We start from the raw sequence: 22,424 nt of genomic DNA, 5'->3' as shown, positions 1-22,424 counted from the left end.
TCCTTGTTGTGCATCTTGAAACCGCCACACCACATGTTTTCAGAGAGTCCTGTATTCACCTGAAGTTATTTGTGGGTTTTTCTTTGCATCCCGAACAATTTACCTGGGAGTTGTGGCTGAAATTTCAGTTGGTCTACCTGACCGTGGTTCGGTTTCAACAGAACCTCTCATTTTCCACTTCTTGATTAGAGTTTGAACACTGCTGATTGGGATTCTCAATTCCTTGGATATCTTTTTATATCCCTTTCCTGTTTTATACAGTTCAACTACTTTTTCCTGCAGATCCCCTGACAATTATTTTGCTTTCCCCATAAATCAGAATCCAGAAATGTCAGTGCCGCATTGGATGAAAGATGCAAGGGTCTGTCAGGAGTCCAGAAACTCACTGACCTTTTATACACACACACTAATTACAAGCAAACAGATCACAGGTGAGGATGGTTACCTTTAATAGCCATTTAAACCCCTTTGTGTCAACTTGTGTGCATGTTATCAGGCCAAAATCCCCAAATCCCCAGGGTGTGTAAACTTTTGATCAGGGTAATTTGGGTAGTTTCTGTTGTCATTATGATTTAAAAAGAGTAAACCCAGTTGATTGATAATAAATGGCTTCAGCCAGACACTACCCATGAGTGGAAGAAAAGCTTTTGTGTTATCATTCATATTCTCTGAAAAATGGCCAAGAAATCATAAATTCTGCCAGGGTATGTAAACGTATGAGCACAACTGTAAATGCCCATTGGTTGTTATAACTCATTGGTCGTTGTACTTAGTGGTTCTGCTGCTTACCTATTACACTGAATAAAGCTTTAATGCGTGAGTGAAAGAGGTTAAAAACTGGAAGTGTTTCTTTAACAGCTAATGTACCTAACTAATTTGCACTTTTTTCTTTCAGATTATACCTGAGTCTGGTATTGGGGAATGTGAATGTCACTCTTTTAAGCAAGCAGGCTAAGTAAGTATAAGGCATTTTAAGAAACCTTTCAGTACCTTTACAACTCTTCTTTTATTAAATTCCTGCTATGCCAAAAGGTATAGCCGTATCATTTTTTCAGAAAATCAGTACTTTTTTACCTTTGTCTGTTGCTGGCACAAGGAAGCTTTTCTTTAACCGCTTGCCGACCGCCGCACGACGATTTACGTCGGCAGTCAGCCCCTCACAGGCAAAGCGACGTAGGGCTGCATCGCTAGCCTGTGAGGGTCTAGGGAGCGAGCGTGCGCCGCCGGAGGCGCGGTCATGGACCCTCCCCCCCCCCCCCCCCGCGCGCGTGTGCCCGGAGGACCCGATGTCCGCCGGGCACTCGCGATCTTCCGTTACACCGGAAGAAAGGCAGGCGGCTAATGTAAACAAAGCCACCTGTCATTCTTCCCTGTGTAAGAATAGAGATCAAACGGTTCTGCTATGTAGGACCGTTAATCTCTGTTCTTACACTAGTAGCCACAGCCAATCACAGTTAGAAACACGCCCCTAGGGTCACACTTAACCCCTCCCTCTCCAATAAAGTTAACTACTTCACTGCCAGTGTCATTTTTACAGTAACCGTGCATATGTATAGCACTGATTACTGCAGTAATGTCACTGGTAACCCCAAAAGTGTCAAAATGTCAGTCAAGGGTCCGATCTGTCCGCCGCAATGTCGCAGTCCCGCAAAAAAAATAGCAGATCGCCGCCATTACTCGTTAAAAAAAAAAAAAAACAACAAAAATGACAAAAATCTTTCCCTTAGTTAGTAAACGCAATAACTTTTGCGCAAACCAATCAAAATACGCTTTTTGCAATTTTTTTTTTTTTTTTTTTACCAAACATGGGTAGCATAAAACAAATTGGCCTAAAATGTTAAAAAATTTAGATTTTTACATTTTTTGGGGGGGAAATTTCATATAACAAAATGTGAAAAATATTGTTGTTTTTGCAAAACTGACGCTCTTTTTTTTGTTTATAGTGCATGATCAAAAAATTGCACAGGTGATCAAATACCACCAAAAGAAAGCTCTGTTTGTGCAGAAAAAAAGGACGTCAAATTTGTTTAGGTACAGCGTTGCATGACCGTGCAATTGTCCGTTTAAAATCTCCCACAGTGCTGCAATCTTCCCTCCTCTTCTCTCCCACCGGCTGCATCTGTGGGTTTTAGGATGAGTGGAGGAAGGGGCCTGCAAATATGTAATTCACCAGCCCCCTTCCCTTTCTGAATAAACACCGTGAGTGAACGGTACCATGTGTTTAAGCTTTGGGGTGCACACCCTTATGCAATAGGCTGCGCACACCTTTGGAGCCAGCATTTAAATCTAGGAAGCAGTTGCTAAACCTGGATGACTGAACAAAGAGGATTCCTTTTGGAGAGAAAGGCAGGATGGTATGGTCAGAGTACTCTATGAGCTGTATTAAATGCAAGTGTTGTACTTCTAAATTGTTTAGCTTACATGTACACAAAATAAAATGTATCCAATGCGATGTTCACTTTAAGGCAGAAGTTTAGGTATGGTTTATTTTGCATAGTTCCCTTGATCCAGTGTAATTATGTATGTGTCATACCTGTGAGATCCAAGCTGGGCCAATGTAACTGTGAAAAAAATTGCCATAGCTAAACTTCAGCTTTAAGCTTTATCTTTTTTGTCTATAGTCCTATTTGCATTACATATCTTTATTTTGTCAGGTTTGCTTACAAAGATGAGTATGAAAAATTCAAACTATACCTAACCATGATCCTTCTGGTCTTGTCCTTTCTATGTCGCTTTATACTGAACTCCAGGTGAGCTTATTCTACTGTAATTAATAACGCCAAAATAACTTGAGTAAGGATATTATTACCTGTAAATTGATCATAATAAATTATTTATATTGCTAGTTCTTTTTCTTGATGTGCACATCCTAAAGGTTATGGTCCATTTATTTTAAGGGTCAGTCAGTTCAAAGTTTTTCAATATATGGTTGTTTCTGGTAGGCTGAATCAAATACCACCATCTTCTCTTTGGGGACTCCACATTGGTTCTTGCATATGCCCTCATCCTGCGATCATTAGGAGTGTATTTTTTTTTTTTCATTTAATATATGTGTGTATGTATGTATGTATGATCTCACAAAATTAAGTACACCCCTCACATTTTTTGTAAAAAAAATGTATTCTTTCTTTTCATGTGACAACACTGAAGAAATTACACTATGCTACAATATAAAGTAGTGAGTGTACAGCTTGTATAACAGTGTAAATTTGCTGTCCCCTCAAAATAACTCAACACACAGCCATTATTGTCTAAACAGCTTGCAACAAAAGTGAGTACACCCCTAAGTGAAAATGTCCAAATTGGGCCCAAATAGCCATTTTCCCTTCCTGGTGTCATGGGACTCATTAGTATTACAAGGTCTCAGGTTTGAATGGGGAGCAGGTGTGTTAAATTTGGTGTTATCGCTTTCACTCTCTCATACTGGTCACTGGAAGTTCAACATGGCACCTCATGGCAAAGAACTCTCTGAGGATCTGAAAAAAAGAATTGTTACTCTGCATGAAGATGGCCTAGGCTATAAAAAGATTGCTAAGACCGTGAAACTGAGCTGCAGCACGGTGGCCAAGACCATACAGTGGTTTAACAGGACAGGTTCCACTCAGAACAGGCCTCACCATGGTCAATTAAAGAAGTTGCATGCACATGCTCAGCGTCATATCCAGAGGTTGTCTTTGGGAAATCGACGTATGAGTGCTGCCAGCATTGCTGCAGAGGTTGAAGGGGTGGGGGGGTCAGCCTGTCAGTGCTCAGACCATACGCCGCACACTGCATCAAATTGGTTTGCATGGCTGTGACCCCAGAAGGAAGACTCTTCTAAAGATGATGCACAAAGCCTGCAAACAGTTTGCTGAAGACAAGCAGACTAAGAACATGCCCTGTGGTCTGTTGAGACCATGATAAACTTATTTGGTTCAGATGGTGTCAAGCGTGTGTGGTGGCAACCAGGTGAGGAGTACAAAGTCAAGTGTGTCTTGCCTACAGTCAAACATGCTGGTGGGAGTGTCATGGTCTGAGGTTGCATGAGTGCTGCTGGCACTTGGGAGCTACAGTTCATTGAGGGAACCATGAATGCCAACATCTACTGTGACATACTGAAGCAGAGCAGGATCTCCTCCCTTCGGAGACTGGGCCGCAGGGCAATATTCCAACATAACGACCCAAAACACACCTCCAAGACGACCACTGCCTTGCTAAAGAAGCTGAGGGTGAAGGTGATGGACTGGCCAAGCATGTCTCCAGACCTAAACCCTTTTGAGCATCTGTGAGGCATCCTCAAAGGAAAGGTGGAGGAGCGGAAGGTCTCTAACATTCACCAGCTCTGTGATGTCATCATGGAGGAGTGGAAGAGGACTCCAGTGGCAACTTGTGAAGCTCTGGTGAACTCCATGCCCAAGAGAGTCAAGGCAGTGCTGGAAAATGGTAACCACACAAAATATTGACACTTTGGGCCCAATTTGGACATTTCCACGTAGGGGTGTACTCACTTTTGTTGCCAGCGATTTAAACATTAATGGCTGTTTGTTGAGCTATTTTGAGGGGACAGCAAATTTACACTGTTATACAAGCTGTACACTCACTACTTTAGACAACAACAAAGAGAAGGGCGCACCGACCTAGTGCATTACCACTAAAAGAGTTTATTAAAATTGTAAAAAGTATATATTATACTCTCACAAAACATGTATCACATGGGTGTCATACATATCAACATGATTCAAGAAAAGATCTCCAAGGTAGCCAAGACACTCTGCGGTACTTGATAGCATGCAGTGAACCGCCTGAGTCTGCTAGAGCTAGGCTGACGCATTTTGAGGGCAAACCCTCTTCTCAGAGCCGAGAAGTGCTGCACTTATTGAGTATTATATATACTTTTTACAATTCTAATAAACGCTTTTATTGGTAATGCACTAGGTCGGTGCGCCCTTCTCTTTGTTGTTGTCTTCCAGTGTGTTTTGGATACCCTTGATCCTGAGGGGTCAGCAAGACCACAAGCCGTACCCACTCAAGTCCACCTGAAGCAGCCCTTTTTCTCCCCCATCATACATCACTTAAGCGCAGGAGAATTGTTTTACACTCACTACTTTACATTGTAGCAAAGTGTCAATGTCTTGGAACTCGGAACTTGGAGCGATCAGACTGTGCCTTGAACATTGGACTGATCGTCTTCAGGGATGTCCAGTGCGCATTCAATCGGACAATGCTACGGCCGTGGTTTAGGTAATCACCAGGGGGGCACAAGAAGTGTCCTGGCGGCTCTGAAGGTAGCTAGCATTCTAAGGTGGGCAGAACGGTTTGTTCCAGACCTCTCAGCCGGACACATTCCTGGAGTGGAAAACTTGCAGGCAGATTACCTCAGTCAGCAGGCGTTGGATCAAGGGGAGTAGTCCCTTCATCCAAAGGTGTTTCATTAGTTGTGTGTCTGCGGTGGGGCATCCCTGAGGTGGATCTGTTGGCGTCTTGGCTCAACAGAAAGGTGCAGAGGTTTGTGGCTTGGCCACGGGATCCTCTGGCGGACGCCACAGATGCGCTGGTGGGGATTGAATTAACCACTAGGGGTCAAGGCATTCCTGTGGTAATACAAAAAGTATTTGAATCTATGGTCTGAAATATTCAAAGGGTCTTTTTTCAAAAAGATGTCAAAACAAAAAGCACTCTGCACGGCCACAGGAAGCACATAAGGCCCGGGAAGATGTAATTTTGTGAAGCTGGTAGGTTAATTTGATGTATAAAAAAAAATTGGCCCTACTGTGTATGTATGTGAGTTAGGGACCTTAGATTGTAAGCTCCTTGAGGGCAGGGACTGATGTGAATCTACAATGTTTATGTAAAGCGCTGCGTAAATTGACAGCACTATATAAGTACCTGAAATAAATAAAATAAAAATAAGTAACCACACAGGGGCAAAGAGTCCTCCCTGAGGGGTATATGGTCATTAGAGAACCATATAACTTGCAGTGCACACTCGCCCTTGTGGTTCTGGCCTTTCATGAGGGATTGTGTTGTAAAGACTTTCTACGTCAATGGCTACCAGCCATGCATCTTGGAGGATAGAGTTCCTTTATAGATTTTGAGGAGATTAATGGTATCCTTGACGTAAGAGAACAGGAATTTCACATGTGGGTACAAGTAATTATGGTCAGGCAGCTAGCATTTTCAGGTGAACTGCCACAGCTAGAAACTATAGGGTGACTGGGTGGATTAGTAAGTGATCTGTGCACCTTGGGAAGGGCGTAAAAGGTAGGGGTTTTTGGTTCCTTAACATTTAAGTAATCCCCTGTATTTTTATCAATAACATTATCCAAAAAAGCTTTGCGAATGATTTCTATATTCCACATGGTAATGATAATTTACTGTTTGGGGAATGGGCTTGCATAAGTCTCTATTCCTCAGGATTTGTAAGCACATTTGTTCATAATCTGTATGATTTTGAATTACAAGATTTACACCTTTGTCATCAGGTTTTATTATTATATTCAGAATTTTTCTGCAATGACATTAGGGCTTTTCTTTGTGATGCAGATTACTATCAATGGTTGTTTCTGATCACTAGAAACGATTAGGTCTAAGGCCAGGTTCACACTGATGCGGTGCAGGCCACCACATGTAATTCGCACAGGAATCACAACACATTCCTGTGAGAGTTACATGCGTTGTCTCTGGGGTGCAATTTTAGCCATTGCTTGGTACGGCTCAAATCATACAGCATTCACACCACACTCCTACAATGACCCTTTTTTTGTCCGCACCAGAATCAGATCACATGCATGTTCACACCTATGCAATCCCATTCTGCAAATCGCACTGCGTTTTGCAAACTGATTGCGGGATGTCGTTAACATATACTCTGCAATCAGTTTGCGTGAACAGGTGGCGATTTTGATGCAGTGCAGATTTGCCACAAATTCGCTGTTTGCACCGCATCTAGTGTGAACTGAGCTTGAGCATAGGGATTCCAAGTTTTATCACCAAGAATTGGGAGGAGTGGGTGGAATAACATCATTGTAGACACTTTAAAGATCTGTTTAACAGGGGGATGCATGTGATTTATTTTTTTATTTTTTCTTAATCGAAAATGGCTACTCATTCAACAAATATGTCAATCTGATTCTGATAGATACTGCTGAGTACAAGCAATGTAGAGTGATGACAGTAAGCAATGATCCCTTGCTGCAATATGCATGTCTTTGTTTTGTCTTTCAGAGTGGGTGATGCTGTGTTTAACTTTTTATTGGTTTGGTATTACTGCACACTTACAATCCGTGAAAGCATTTTAATCAATAATGGTTCAAGGTTAGTGAAAACTGTAATTGTTTTTTCTTATATATGGTGTTTTTTTTTTTTTTTGGCTTGACTGCAGTGCAGCAGCCATACCACTTATTTTTAAATAGGGCTCCTAGTCTGGAACTATTCCTGTAAATCATCCAACCATGGCTGATCTACAGTATACCCTGATACCTGTCATTTGGCAATCATTATGAGGGTATTGTGAAAGTTACTTTTTTTGGCGGGTCTTCTGAACGCAGGTTGCTCAATTTTTCCACAATCAGATGGGTACTCCAATGACAATGGACCCTAGGCAATGTTTGCTGGGCTTGTTCCCTGACACAGATATGGACAAACATTCCCTTAAATTTATACATGAAACATTATTTAGTGCCAGGAAAGTTAAAGCCCGTATCTGGATACAAGCTATGCCCCCTACCTTTGCCGCCTGGCCTAATGAGGTCAATAATACTCTACTATATAAAAAGATGATTTATGCTAATAGGGGCTTTCCAGGTACATACGATAAAATTTAGGATAGATGACTACAATCCCCATCCATGGACATCCGCAGGTAGGGGCAAATGCCCCCCCCCCCCCGGAATCTCAACTTCCCCTTTCAAGTGGTTGTTAAGCCACTTTATACCATTCTGTCTGGTCTGTTTAATAATCCTGTGTGTCTGTGTTTTTAAAAAATAAGCTGTTCTTTACCAGTTTTCAGAGGGTTAAACACCGCTCACGTGACCCATCGGCTCTCTCCTCTCCCCGTCTTACAGCTGCTTGCAGCGGGCGGGGCCAAGGAATCCTCACTGATGTCAGTCGGGAGGGGAGGACGGGGAGAGGAGGAGAGAAGCGACCGGTCACGTGAGCGATGAGTTGCGCTCTGAAAACTTGTAAAGAATGGCTTATTTTTATAAAACACAGACACAGGGGCACACAGGATTATTAAACGATCTGTAGACAGGATATGAAACTTGAAATGAAACTACAGCAGCAGGAGGGGAGGGGAAGCAGGAGCAGATAGGCAGGGAGGGAGGGGGGAGAGAGGATGGACAGGAGGGCTGCGGATGACGGAGGCACATAGACTGACCACGGTTTTAGGGCTCAGCAGCCATTATATACCATGGTCAGTTTAGAGGGGAGGACATAATCAGGCAGGATAAGCCAGGTATTTCAGCACTGTGCTGTATAACATGCTTCAAGAGAACAGGATCTTTTTTTTTTTTTTTTTTTAGGTTAACAAATGCTTTAAAAAAAAAAAAAACGCTGCTGTTTGGTCTTTAAAAATAAATACTCAAAATAAGTATAATGATTAAGCCCCTCCCCTTCATGACATTGTTGAAAAGGGGCAGAGCATGTGTGACCTTAAAATGATGCCCCCCCCTGAAAAAAGTTCTGCGGACGCCCATGTCCCCATCAATATGTACCTCCGTAGAGGTGTACTATAATTCTGTATGCAGACAATGTTTAGAGTTCATCTAGGACACTGATAACGGTAAATCTCACCAATATATACTGTTATCATATAGGTTTGCCTCCTAAGTTGAGGCTTCTCAAGAATATCATTGTCATTGGTAATCCAATTTTTATTTTTGTTCTTTTTCTCAAAAGCTGTATTGTTTTTCACATGAACCCAGGGCACTGATTTTGCACTAAGTGATGGTTTTCTGTACTGATGCTGCTTTTCTTTTAATATTTCTGTTTCTTTCTTGTATTTTGTACAAAACTCAAAGCTTGTTTTGCTTTAAAAAAAAAGTTACCTTTTTTTGCTGAGAGCATAGTTATCCTCTAAAATGTCTGCCTTTTGGGGCAAAAGAGGACCATTTTCAAATTTAACGTTTGTCGGCAGGTTAACCTCCTACCGGTTGCGTAACACATATTTGCGGTGGCAAGAAAGATGGGATTTAATGGCCAGCAATCGCACATAGGCAGCATGAGGTTTTTGTGGTGAGAGCGTGCTCACTGCATGCCCTAGGCACACTGACCAAACTGTCACCGACAACAGGCGTCAAGGTTTCTGATAGGAAACCCACAGGATGGGCTCCTAATCATGTGACAGCTGTGAGAACCATTCACAGCGCTTACATGATACAGAAGCTGCACCACCTCCCAGGTGCTCTTTAAGTGGGCTTTAATGCCTGGGAGGGTTACTTTTTAGGATCTGATGATAATTGTAAATGTCATTATAATTGGTTGCTGACTGATTATTTTTTTGGTTTCTCTTGGGGACTACAGTAAATGCTGTAAACAGCAGCCTTCCAGTGCACTTGACCGGATATGTCAACATTGCGTTATTAAAAAAAAAAAAAACTCTGGTCAGTAAAAGATAAGTCATGGGGTATGCATCTTAGGCAGGCAATACATGGTTCAAATCTCAGCTGGTTCAGCAGGCTGAGTCTACCAATTTGATCATTCAACTTAAGTACAACCAGCCTGCCAGATTCTCTTGCGATTATTGCTATAGCTGCTAACAATAATCACTGTCTTCTCCTAGCGGGGGTGACCCCCCCCACTTCCCCGGCCAGGAGAAGACAAGGGCTCAGCACCAGGGATTCCTGCATCAACACTGTGGGGTTTATTTACTAAAGCTGGAGAGGGCAAAATCAGGCTCATTTCAAAGAAACCAATCAGCTTCCAGGTTTTAATTCCAAAGTTTAATTGAACAAGCTGAGGTTAGAAGCTGATTGGATTCTATGGAGAATTGAGCCTGATTTTGCACTCCAGCTTTAGTAAATAAACCCCTGTCTGTGTTGATGGAGGAATCCATGGGTTGCAAGAAAGAAATTTGCTCCATGTATGGCCGGCCTTTAGAGGGCAAGTTCATATATGATGGATCTTTGCTATCCTGCCAAGTGGAGGGTAGCAGAGCTTTGTGTGTCATGAGTTCTGCGAAAGCTTCATGTAAATTAACTTTATACTATGTTTTTTTCCACAGAATTAAAGGCTGGTGGGTCCTAAACCATTATATATCCACCTTTCTCTCAGGCGTCATGTTAACCTGGTAAGTTCACATATTACAGCTCTTGGATAAACTGGATTTTACCTTACACTTCAGAAAAGTCAACCACTAATATGTTCTTTAGGGAATTTTTCCTTTTGTGATCCTGCCCCCATATTTAGGCATATAGACAGTGATAGTATACTCTAGGGCAGTGATGGTGAACCTTGGCACCCCAGATGTTTTGGAACTACAATTTCTATGATGCTCATGCACTCTGCAGTGTAGTAGAGCATCATGGGAAAGGTAGTTCTAAAACATCTGGGGTGCCAAGGTTCGCCATTACTGCTCTAGGCTATGAGATTGTTTTATTGAGGGCAAGCGTACTGTTCACTGCATTTGCTCTAGCTCTGAGGGAATTAGGGGAAGCTCTGCTGATTTCTATCATGTGAAGCGAAAATGCAGATTATTTTTATTTTCTTTGCAAATGATTGAGCATTCTTTGCAAAGTGAAGTTTTACCTCATTTACTAAGCTCTGGAGCAAAGGGCACAGTATATTTGCCTTTTCGTAAATAAACTCCGATCTCTGCTTCTGTTGCACATATGCTGAAAGTATGGTCAATAATTCCAATGTGCGAAGGGATCGGACCGGGTGAAACCAGAATTATTTTTATTGAAAACGTTTCTGCAATGATAAGGACATGAGGTATGACTTTTTTTATTCTGAGGGACACAGCAACTGCTATTCTGTTCATACATACTATTACATAACTATATATATATATATATATATATATATATATATATATATATATATATATATATATATATATATATATAAACAATATCAACATTCTGATATACAGGAATAACGTCCTCATAGAAAATAATAACCAATTAAACATGTGCTGAAATGTTGTTACTCCTCCTTCATCACAGTGGTCTCATAATACAACCTAATATCAGATATAAAAACATAACACTTTAATAACCACATTCCTGGTACACTGTAGTCATGTGATGCGACAGTGTGACCCACTAACATTTGTGCAGTATGTTATTCAATCACACAGTAGTGACAGGAGCCTTTACTGATCACAGGGATGTAAATTAAATCAATTTTGCCCTGTTTATAGTCTTAAATCTACTCCTTCTTACCTGCAATGATAAGGACATGAGGTATGACTTTTTATTCTGAGGGACACAGCAACTGCTATTCTGTTCCCCCAGGAACAAAAGGTCTAACTTTTAGTTCCTCCCATGCCTTGCTTGCAGTTGAACTTTGTGCTGCCATCTACTGGTGGTTTCATAGAAATGCCATAAACGGAAATGTGTTTTTTTTTTTTTTTTTTATGGGGTACCTGACATCCCTTACACTTCTAAGGCTGGTAGTCTGGATAGTTCTGCCTTAGAACAGGCATTTGAGGAAATCTGATAACCGCTTCATAGATCATAAAAGTGTGGATTCCCTTATAATTCAAAATAGCACTATTCACATTATAGGGGTTTTAATGGCAGAAATGACTGAGCTGCCATTGCTTACTTCCTTTAGAATTAGTTACATCTGTCTGTCCTCCTCCTTCTCTTTTGACATCACTAGTTAGCGGAGTTTTCACCCAGAACAAGTATGCATGTTGAATATTGCGATTTTCACTGGCTGCATACTTTCTCGGAAAATGCCAGCCTAAGCTTTTCTCAAACACTGTTTGCCATTCACTGGTAATATGAGTACATTTTTATTTTGGCATGATGTTTTGTGAAAAACGAAAAGGCTTTGGAATATAAAAAAAAATAGAATTCTGTATAAGGCACGGGAATAGGTTTATAAGCAGATGTGCTGACATGTTAATAAAGAGCTCCTGTGTTGGTGGGTGAAGTCTTCTTGTATACAAGTGCCACTGCACATGAAGAAAATTGTCCACTTTGCTTTCCAAATTCCTAGACTTTGGGGTCCTGGGGCACTCGAGGTGGCATTGAAAGGTGTCTGCTTTTTATTAATGGTAATTTGACATTTTCTGTTACACTAACATCCTGACATCCAACGTCTCTTCTACCAAAAGCCCTGCCTCTTAGCTGTTTTCAGTTTCCTGACTTAAAATGTTACTAAACCCAGGATCCTGCAGTTACTATATCTGGTCTCTCATAGTAAACAAGACATGGAAATTCAAATATTTTAGTAAATATAAACTGCTAAATACCTTTTCTCATCAGTAGTATATAGCCTTAGTAACTTCTATCAGTGTCTTGTTAAAGCTTGTAGGAGAGGTTTTCATTCTCCCCTAATTGTCCTATGAGGATGCAGGACCCCTGATCCTCTGTTTGACAGTACTGATTGGCCCTGTGCTAATAACATGCACCCTCCCAAGAAAAAAAAAAAATGGCAATACACACCAAACTTAGCATGTGCAGAGTGCCCCCAAGGCTCTGTTCTATCAGCAGATAGATTAGAGATTGTGGAAGAAGGGGAGGAACAGAGAAGACAGGATCAAAAATCCTCCACATTGTGTAAAAAGGCTGAACTCCTTAGGTTCCACAGTGAGTATAACAAGCATGCTTTACTGCATATACAAACTGATTTTACTGCTGTGGGTTTAGTAGCACTTTAACTACTTAACGACCGCCTAACGACTATATACGTCATTAGTTTAAAGCTAAATACCGGTGTTATGGCAGCAGACAGCTAAACTGCAGGCGGTCGGCTTTCAGGTAAGGGTGGTCCCAGGGATCACCCTTCCGGTGCGTTGGAAGAGGTGCCCCCTCCCGCCGTGTCCTGGCCGTTTTCCCCGCTTACCGGACCCGCCGAGAGCGGGGAGAACGATCCGGTCGCGGATCCTCTTAGACAGGAAGTCGAGTGACGGCAAGATGCGTTTTCTGGAACATTTTGCGTTTTTGACACGTTTTGCTTTTTCTTTGCTAATAGGAAAGTATGACAGTTCTGTTCATGGAGCGTGACTATGATGTGACTTTACACTCTCTGGCACTCAAGCCACATTAAAGTTGTACAGGGACCTTTATGTGTCCCAAGTCGCATTTTAGGGTTAGGGCTAGCGTCTGGGTTATCAGTAATTGTTAGAGTTAGCTGTAATTGGTAGGGTTAGAATGCCAATCCTAACAATTACTGCTAAACCCAATCCTAACAATTGCCGCTAAGGCTACGTTCACATGTGGGCGTAAGGGATCGTAGGCAGAATCACCGCGATTCTGCCTGCGATCCGGAAATCATTGCAAATCGCGGGACACCTGTGCAATGCCCGTGATTTGCAATGGCACCCCAAACGCTGTGCAATGTTGCCGCGATTTCCGTCTGCCGAATCGCGGTAATATCGCGCAAACAGAATCGCTGGATGCATGACGCCCAAAAAAGGTACAAGAGCTGCTTTTGTGAGTTGTGCATCCCGCGATTCTGTTTGCGCGATGTTACTGTGATTCTGCAGGCGGAAATCGCTACAACATCGCACAGCGTTTGGGGTTCCATTGCAAATCACGGGCATCGCACAGGTGTTCCACGATTTGCAATGATTCCGGAAAGCGGGCAGAATCGCTGTGATTCTGCCCGCGATCCCTTGCGCCCACATGTGAACGTAGCCTTACTCTTAGATTTAACCCTAACATAACTTTGCACACATTAAGTTTGCTGAACTACTTTAATTCAACTTTAATAATACCCAAGTGCCAGAGAGTGTAAAATTGCATCAGAGTCATACTCCATGAACAGAACTGTCATACTCTTCTACTGGCAAAAAAAAATGCAAAATGCAACACTTGCGTTATTGGTGTGGGTCTATTTAAGTCTATTACACGCAAAACTCAATCTGCTGCAGAAAAACAAGTCCCTGACCCTTTCCAAAAAACGCACCAGCTCAAAACGTACCGATGTGCACTAGATCCATAGTAAACCAGTTTCTGCAAAACGCACTAAAAACCGCATAGGTGTGAACCAAGGGTAATGGGTAGGCATGAGCTGTTTTTGAAGGTCCCAAAACTAACTGGTTTCCCACCCTTGTGATATAATGGGAGTCATTTTTAATAAATAAGACTGTAAAATACAAATTAAATTAGGTAAAGATTTAATATCCGTTCGATTTTGTCAGTTTTTTAAAATTGCTTTTGTTTTCTTTTAGGCCAGATGGATTAATGTACCAGCTGTTCAGAAACCAATTCCTTTCATTTTCTATGTATCAAAGTAGGTGTGATATTGTGTGTGCGTGTTATGTTTTGTCTGATTTGTCAAGTCGGTGCCCACATTTTCTTTTCTCTGAGCTGTTTTTGCTTCTGCAGGTTTTGTACAGTTTCTGCAATACTACTACCAAAGCGGCTGTTTGTACAGACTACGAGCTCTTGGGGAGAGGCATAACATGGACCTTACTGTGGGTGAGTGGAAGAGTTTGCGTTAACCACATAATGTACAGTGCATCTGGAAAGTATTCACAGCGCTTCACTTTTTCTGCATTTTGTTATGTTACAGCTTTATTCTAAAATTGAATAAATTCATTATTTTCCTCAAAATTCTACACCCCATTATGACAATGTGAAAGAAGTTTAAAATCTTTGCAAATGTATTAAAAATAAAAAAGGAAAAAAATCACATATACATGCGTACTCACAGCCTTTGCTCAATACTTTGCTAAAGCCCCAGTGCTGTAGTGAGAATTGACACCAGAAGCACCAATGCTGTAGTGGGAACTGACACCAGAAGCACCAATGCTGTAGTGGGAACTGACACCAGAAGCACCAATGCTGTAGTGGGAACTGACACCAGAAGCACCAGTGCTGTAGTGAGAACTGACACCAGAAGCACCAATGCTGTAGTGGGAACTGACACCAGAAGCACCAATGCTGTAGTGAGAACTGACACCAGAAGCACCAATGCTGTAGTGGGAACTGACACCAGAAGCACCAGTGCTGTAGTGAGAACTGACACCAGAAGCACCAATGCTGTAGTGGGAACTGACACCAGAAGCACCAATGCTGTAGTGAGAACTGACACCAGAAGCACCAATGCTGTAGTGAGAACTGACACCAGAAGCACCAATGCTGTAGTGAGAACTGACACCAGGAGCACCAATGCTGTAGTGGGAACTGACACCAGAAGCACCAATGCTGTAGTGGGAACTGACACCAGAAGCACCAGTGCTGTAGTGAGAACTGACACCAGAAGCACCAATGCTGTAGTGGGAACTGACACCAGAAGCACCAATGCTGTAGTGAGAACTGACACCAGAAGCACCAATGCTGTAGTGAGAACTGACACCAGAAGCACCAATGCTGTAGTGGGAACTGACACCAGGAGCACCAATGCTGTAGTGGGAACTGACACCAGGAGCACCAATGCTGTAGTGGGAACTGACACCAGAAGCACCAATGCTGTAGTGAGAACTGACACCAGAAGCACCAATGCTGTAGTGAGAACTGACACCAGAAGCACCAATGCTGTAGTGGGAACTGACACCAGAAGCACCAATGCTGTAGTGAGAACTGACACCAGAAGCACCAATGCTGTAGTGAGAACTGACACCAGAAGCACCAATGCTGTAGTGGGAACTGACACCAGAAGCACCAATGCTGTAGTGGGAACTGACACCAGAAGCACCAATGCTGTAGTGAGAACTGACACCAGGAGCACCAATGCTGTAGTGGGAACTGACACCAGAAGCACCAATGCTGTAGTGAGAACTGACACCAGAAGCACCAATGCTGTAGTGAGAACTGACACCAGAAGCACCAATGCTGTAGTGAGAACTGACACCAGAAGCACCAATGCTGTAGTGGGAACTGACACCAGAAGCACCAATGCTGTAGTGGGAACTGACACCAGAAGCACCAATGCTGTAGTGAGAACTGACACCAGAAGCACCAATGCTGTAGTGGGAACTGACACCAGAAGCACCAATGCTGTAGTGAGAACTGACACCAGAAGCACCAATGCTGTAGTGAGAACTGACACCAGAAGCACCAATGCTGTAGTGAGAACTGACACCAGAAGCACCAATGCTGTAGTGAGAACTGACACCAGGAGCACCAATGCTGTAGTGAGAACTGACACCAGGAGCACCAATGCTGCAGTGGGAACTGACACCAGGAGCACCAATGCTGTAGTGAGAACTGACACCAGAAGCACCAATGCTGTAGTGAGAACTGACACCAGAAGCACCAATGCTGTAGTGAGAACTGACACCAGAAGCACCAATGCTGCAGTGGGAACTGACACCAGAAGCACCAATGCTGTAGTGGGAACTGACACCAGAAGCACCAATGCTGCAGTGGGAACTGACACCAGGAGCACCAATGCTGTAGTAAGAACTGACACCAGAAGCACCAATGCTGCAGTGGGAACTGACACCATTAAAAACAAGGCATGTTGCCTTGTCTATGCTTTGGGGCTGCACACGAAATGGCTGCCTATTTAGCCCCAACGCATTTGGTGGGAGAAAGCCCTAAATGTGTGATCATTGTTTAGTTCAGTCCTGTGATATATTGACATAATGCTACCAAGTGTATTTGCAGTAATACTGATGTACTGACTATGTTTCTAGAGGGATTTCAGTCCTGGATGTGGAGAGGATTGACCTTCCTTCTGCCATTTCTCTTCTTTGGCCAGGTATGTATAGCAATGCACTGTGCATTTGTTGGCTCCATCTAACCTGTAATAGTCTATTGAACACTGCAGTGCAAACAGTTTAGTCTGAGCTGTTGTAAAAGTGTTTTTTTTTTTTTGTGTTTTAGTTCTGGCAGCTCTATAATGCCATCACACTCTTCCAACTAGCTAGGCATCCAGAGTGCAAGGAATGGCAGGTAATGTACATTATATTGGATTTTTTGTACCCAAAGGTTTTAAAATGTGCGTGTTCTGTATTTGCCTGTCCCCACTTTTATTAATTTATTATGTTACAAAATGAAATACAGTGATACTGCCCCATAAAGAGCATCATCCAAAAAGCTGTGTACACAGTGGTACTCAAAATTGCTTGCAAAAAAACTATCCGACTCAAAATTACATGATATTGGATAGTAAATAACTTGTATATTAAAAAACGCTAAGGTAAATGCAAAAATGACACGTTAATACTACAACACAATAAAAATTCTCCCTTTAACCACTTCAGCCTTGGAAGGTTTTACCCCCCCCCCCCCTTAATGACCAGGCCATTTTTTGCGATCCAGGACTGCGTTACTTTAACTGAAAATTGCGCAGTTGTGCGAAGCTGTACCCAAATAAAATTTATATCCTTTTTTTCCCCACAAATCTAGTTTTCTTTTGGTGGTATTTGATCACATCTGCGTTTTTTTTTATTTTTTGTGCTATAAACAAAAAAAAAAATATTATTTTTACTTTATGCTATAAAACATACCCAATAAAAAATCAAATGTATTTATCAATTTAGACCAATATGTATTCTGCGACATCATTTTGGTTAAAAAAAAAAAACGCCCAATAAGCGTATGTTGACTGGTTTGCGCAAAAGTTATACTGTCTACAAACTATGGGATAGATTTATGGAATTTTAATGTTTTCTTTTACTGGTAATGGCAGCGATCAGTGATTTTTTTTTTTTTTTTTTTTTTTTTTTTAAGGGACTGCGTCATTGCGCCGACCAAATCTGATACTAAGTGACACTTTTTGGGGACCAGTGACACCAATACAGTGATCACTGCTAAAAAAAAAAATGCGCTGTTGCTGAATAAATGACACCGGCAGGGAAGGGGTAAACATCATAGGCGATCAAAGGGTTGTGTGCTCCTAGGGATTGCTTTCTAACTGTGGGGGGATGGCCTAACTGGAGGAAGACCGAGATCTGTGTTTTTGCTTAGCAGAAACACAAGATCTTCATCTTTTTCTGTGACAGAATGGCGGTCTGCCTTGTTTACGTAGGTAGACCGATGTTCTGCCTCTCCTCCGAACAATTGGCGGGTCCTGGCGGACATCGAGTCTGCTGGTCCCGCTGACTGGCTCCTGCTGTGTTCAATCACAGCGGAAGCGGGTCATCGGCGGCGTACGTCAGTTCATGCAGGAGGGCCACCCTGCCGCAGTATATCTGCATGGGGTGGTCCTCAAGTGGTTAAAGCGGTTGTAAACCCAAGTCATGAAATCTAAACAGAGCACATAAATCCGTAGCATTTACTTGTTGCTCTCCTCCAAAGCTTTAAAGCCTAGTACACATGGGCCAATAGTTGGGCAGCCTCGGCCTGTTCAATAGAAACCGGCCGACATTCAGGCCCCTCCTGGCTGGCTTCTGTTGAAGGGACATGACCGAAAAAAGTCTGCCAATTGGCTCCCGATCAGTGTTCATACTGAATGGCTGAGAGCAATGATCGGAGTGTTCTGGCAGAGGGGCTGTCTGCCTCTCAGAACACAATAGAACAGCAGAGGAGATCACTGTACTAACATTGGATAGTTAGTACAGTGGCTCCAACCTGAGTGTCGTTTTTTTTTTTTTTTTCAACTCGCTGGGTTGAGTCACTTCTGAGAAGTTTTCCCAACATATGAGATAAATTTGTGACTGGGAGGTAGATAAGCACACAGTTTGGCTATTCAGAATACAGGTCTGCATGCTCCTTCGTTCCTCTGCCTATGTGGAGGGGTGGTAGGGGGTCATCCAATTCCTCCTCTCACACAGTGTATAAGAGCTGTAACTGCAGCTTTTCACCCCCTCCCAACAGATACAGCAGGATTTTATCACAAATCTGCACTTTTTGAATGGGTTATAACCAAGAGAAGACTGAAGATAAACAAGTAAAACTTATGTAGGGGGATTTGTTTCATCTCTGTATCATCTGAGGCTATTCACTTCACTGGGTATATGTGAGGGTTTACAACCACTTAAGTACCCTGGGGAATGTAAATGTAATCATTGCACACATACTTAATGAATCTTAAATGAAAATCTCCCGTAAGTGCTACAACCTTTGATTTCCTCATCAACCACTTCTATACAGTGCACTTTCACCCCCCTCCTGCCCAGGCCAATTTTCAGCTTTCAGCACTGTCGCACTTTGAATGACAATTGCGTGGTCATGTTACACTGTACCCAAATTAAATTTTTATCATTTTTTTTCAAACAAATAGAGCTTTCTTTTGGTGGTATTTAATCACTACTGTGGGGGGGGGTTATTTTTTACTGAACAAACAAAAAATGACTGAACATTTTACAAAAAACAAAAAAAATGTTTTTATAGTTTGTTATAAAATTTTGCAAACAGGTAATTTTTCTCCTTCATTGATGGGCCCTGATAGGCACTGAGAGGCTGCACTGATGGGCACTGGTAAGGCGGCACTGATAAGGTGGCACTGATGGGTGTCACTGATGTGCAATGATGGGTGGCACTGAAGGGTACTGGTAGGTGGTGCTGAAGGGCACTAATAGGCGGCACTCATGGGCACTGATTGGCACTAATAGGTGGCACCGATGGGCAATGATAGGCACTGGTAGGGGACACATGATGGGGCACTGATAGGTGGCACTGGTGAGCACTGATGGGTGACATTGGCAGGTCGCGCTGGTGGCCACTGGTGGGTGACACTGATGGGCACTGGTAGGTGGCACTGGGGGCACAAATAATCCCTCTCCTCTTCGGGACCGATGTCCCTCTGACAACAGCCGGCGATTGTTGTTGTTTTCAGTGTGAGGAGAAAAAAAACAGCTGATCGCCGGCTGCTGTTTATTTTACATGATCAGCTGTCATTGGCTGACAGCTGATCACATGGTAAGGGGGCTCGATTGCCCGGATCTCCAATCTGTGATCAGGCGAGTTTAATGAACTCGCCGATCACAGAGCGAGCCGGGCGCGCTCCGTAGGGAGTGCGCAGGCCGCTCTTTGCCGAGAGGACGTCAATGTACGCCCTCCCGGCAATTCAGGTCTGCGCTGTAGCCGTCATTCGGCTATAGCGCGGACGTCAAGTAGTTAAAAATCCTTCTAGATCTCATAATTGCATACTTTGTATCCGCTCTGTTATGAATCTGAGACTTGTAAAGCAACAGGTAATAGAAGTTACCGAACCACAATTGGAAAGTTAATCCATGTATTCTACAGTCTGACTCAATTGAGATTTAATTTGGAGCAGCCTACATTTTTTTATGGTATACAGTTCCTTTTTTTTTAGTTTGGTCAAGTCACTTGATCCTGCAGCTCCAGCTCCCCTGTGTATGGGGGTGCTCAACAACAGCTATGAATTACGAGGGCTATGACGAGGACTTTAAATAATCTCATGGCCCAGCCGTTCTCAGCACTCCCTCCTCTCCCCTGCAGCAGCTGCTCATTGACACATGGGAGCCTGAGCTGCAGGATCACCCGACCGGACCAGAGTGGATAAAAATAAGTAAGTATACAGATATTTATTTATCTAGGGTATGCAGGATAGGTAGAGGGAGTAAGGGAAGACGTTTTTTTTTTTTTTAACCACTTGCTGACCAGCGGCCGTACTTATACTGTGGTAGGTCGGCCCGTACTTATACTGTGGTAGGTCGGCTCTGTCCTGCGAAACGACATACCTGTCGGTCCTTTCGTGGGACAGCTAGTGGGGGCATGCGCTGGGCAGCAGACGCGATGTTGGCTGGGCACCCGCGATCGCTCCCCGTGGAGACAGAACGGCGGCCGGGCGATGTAAACACGACAGACCACTTTTCTGTCAGTAATGAACACAGGAATCCTGTGTTCTTCCTATTTAGGAACACAGGTCTCTGTGTTCATCCAGCAAGTCTATCCCCCACACAGTTAGAAGGCACCCCCTAGGGACACATTTAACCCTTTGATCGCCCCTGGTGTTAACCCCTTCACTGCCATTTTAGTCATTTTTTAACTGTAATCCTGACCTCGCTAAATTTAAAACCTGGTTTGAGATTTGTGTGATCTGTTTTATGGTTTTCCTTTTTTCTTCCAATAAAATCATTTTGTTTAATCCCTGTAGGTAATAATGTGTGTTCTCCCTTTTCTTGTACATTTCTTGGGAAATTTCTTCACAACTCTGCGAGTCGTCCACCAGAAGTTTCAGAAACAAACCGAAGAACATAAGGACAAGTGAATCAGCTGTATGTCACTTATGATATCTAGTTCTGCTGTTATTTGGGGGAATTATATGATGACTAACATCCTGAAAATTTCCCCTTTTAAACCCAGCACTCCACTTGTGTTTTTGTTTTTTTAAGTTAAGGGAAAACTGTATAAAAGACTGTTAGAGGTGCAACTAATAAAGTGGCTCTGTTGCTACATCATTGAAAAGACCAGCCTGCAAAGAAAAGAAGTGTTACCCTGCCTGCACCACCTAGCTCCACTGTCTTTAAAATTACTGAGAAATCTTCTGCATTCACCACTTTTGTTTGTCAGATGACACACCCTCATCCATGCCGCTCTTTCCTTTAGCTGGCCCTACGTCATGGCTCTGTCCTGTAGTGACGTAGGTGGTTGGTAGATGTGCATAAAAACCACAGGGCTCAACAGGGGATCAGGAATCCCACACTCCAGAAGTATTCCAGATGCTGAAGACAGCAGAATTCAGTAGCACAGTTGGAGGGAGGGTTGGTATTTGATATTGTTAGATATTGTCATTTCCAGGGTTTGCTCAGAACTCATGTATATATGACCATTAACTATGCCCTGTAAGCACATGGATATAAAAACAAACCTGTATATCACAGGGAACTGAATAGTATTTTGTATGTAAAAATCTTCCAGTTTTTTAGCCTCATAACTCTGTGAACTCGGCTTATAAATATTTGGTGGTCTGTCCTGGTCACTGACCCGTTGTTCATCTGCCGTCCTTGTGGAAATGATCTCATTATTGTTATACACTCGTTTCTTTGTATAAACCTAAAGTATAATAAAATATTTCAACAAAGGATTTAATAGGTCTTCTTTTTTTTTTTTTTTTTTTTTTGTAAATGTTCCAATATCAAAACAAAGAATAACTGCAACATTTTTAGGCCTCATACACACCACTGCTATTTAAACTCACGTTTTTGTTTGGGCATTTTTTTTTCTGCCCTTAAACCCCCATCTGTAATCCTATGTGTTTTTAGCAGTTTATCAGCAAAGGAGTTTATAGCCTGTTTTCTGAATGTCATTGCATACTGACCAAGTCTTTAAAAGGTCATATTGTTGCTTGCAGCGGGAGTCCTATATATTTCTATCAGAGCTGCCATCATATATGCCTCTGATTTCGGTCATCTGCGCAATTCCATAAAATGGAGGGGCCCATGGCGGGAACAGCATCTTTAGTTAAGTATT

The 22,424-nt window shown here is 42.6% G+C and overlaps 1 protein-coding gene across 1 annotated transcript in view; it reads left to right on the top strand.

The window, feature by feature from the left end:
* Positions 1–21,346, top strand: part of TMEM120A (transmembrane protein 120A) — a 51,298-nt gene extending 29,952 nt beyond the window's left edge. The window contains exons 4-12 of the mRNA XM_082246518.1: positions 896–955; positions 2,655–2,750; positions 7,204–7,293; positions 10,202–10,267; positions 14,327–14,388; positions 14,484–14,576; positions 16,739–16,803; positions 16,929–16,997; positions 21,109–21,346. Of these exons, the coding sequence (XP_082102644.1) occupies positions 896–955; positions 2,655–2,750; positions 7,204–7,293; positions 10,202–10,267; positions 14,327–14,388; positions 14,484–14,576; positions 16,739–16,803; positions 16,929–16,997; positions 21,109–21,222 (715 nt within the window). The 3' untranslated portion in view covers positions 21,223–21,346. The remainder of the gene's footprint in view (positions 1–895; positions 956–2,654; positions 2,751–7,203; positions 7,294–10,201; positions 10,268–14,326; positions 14,389–14,483; positions 14,577–16,738; positions 16,804–16,928; positions 16,998–21,108) is intronic.
* The last annotated feature ends 1,078 nt before the right edge of the window (positions 21,347–22,424 follow it).

The sequence above is a fragment of the Pelophylax lessonae genome, assembly GCF_965119305.1.
Source record: "Pelophylax lessonae genome assembly, chromosome: 2".
NCBI lineage: Eukaryota > Metazoa > Chordata > Amphibia > Anura > Ranidae > Pelophylax > Pelophylax lessonae.
The sequence above is the reverse complement of the archived record's forward strand: the minus strand, read 5'-3'. Positions and strand labels throughout refer to the sequence as shown.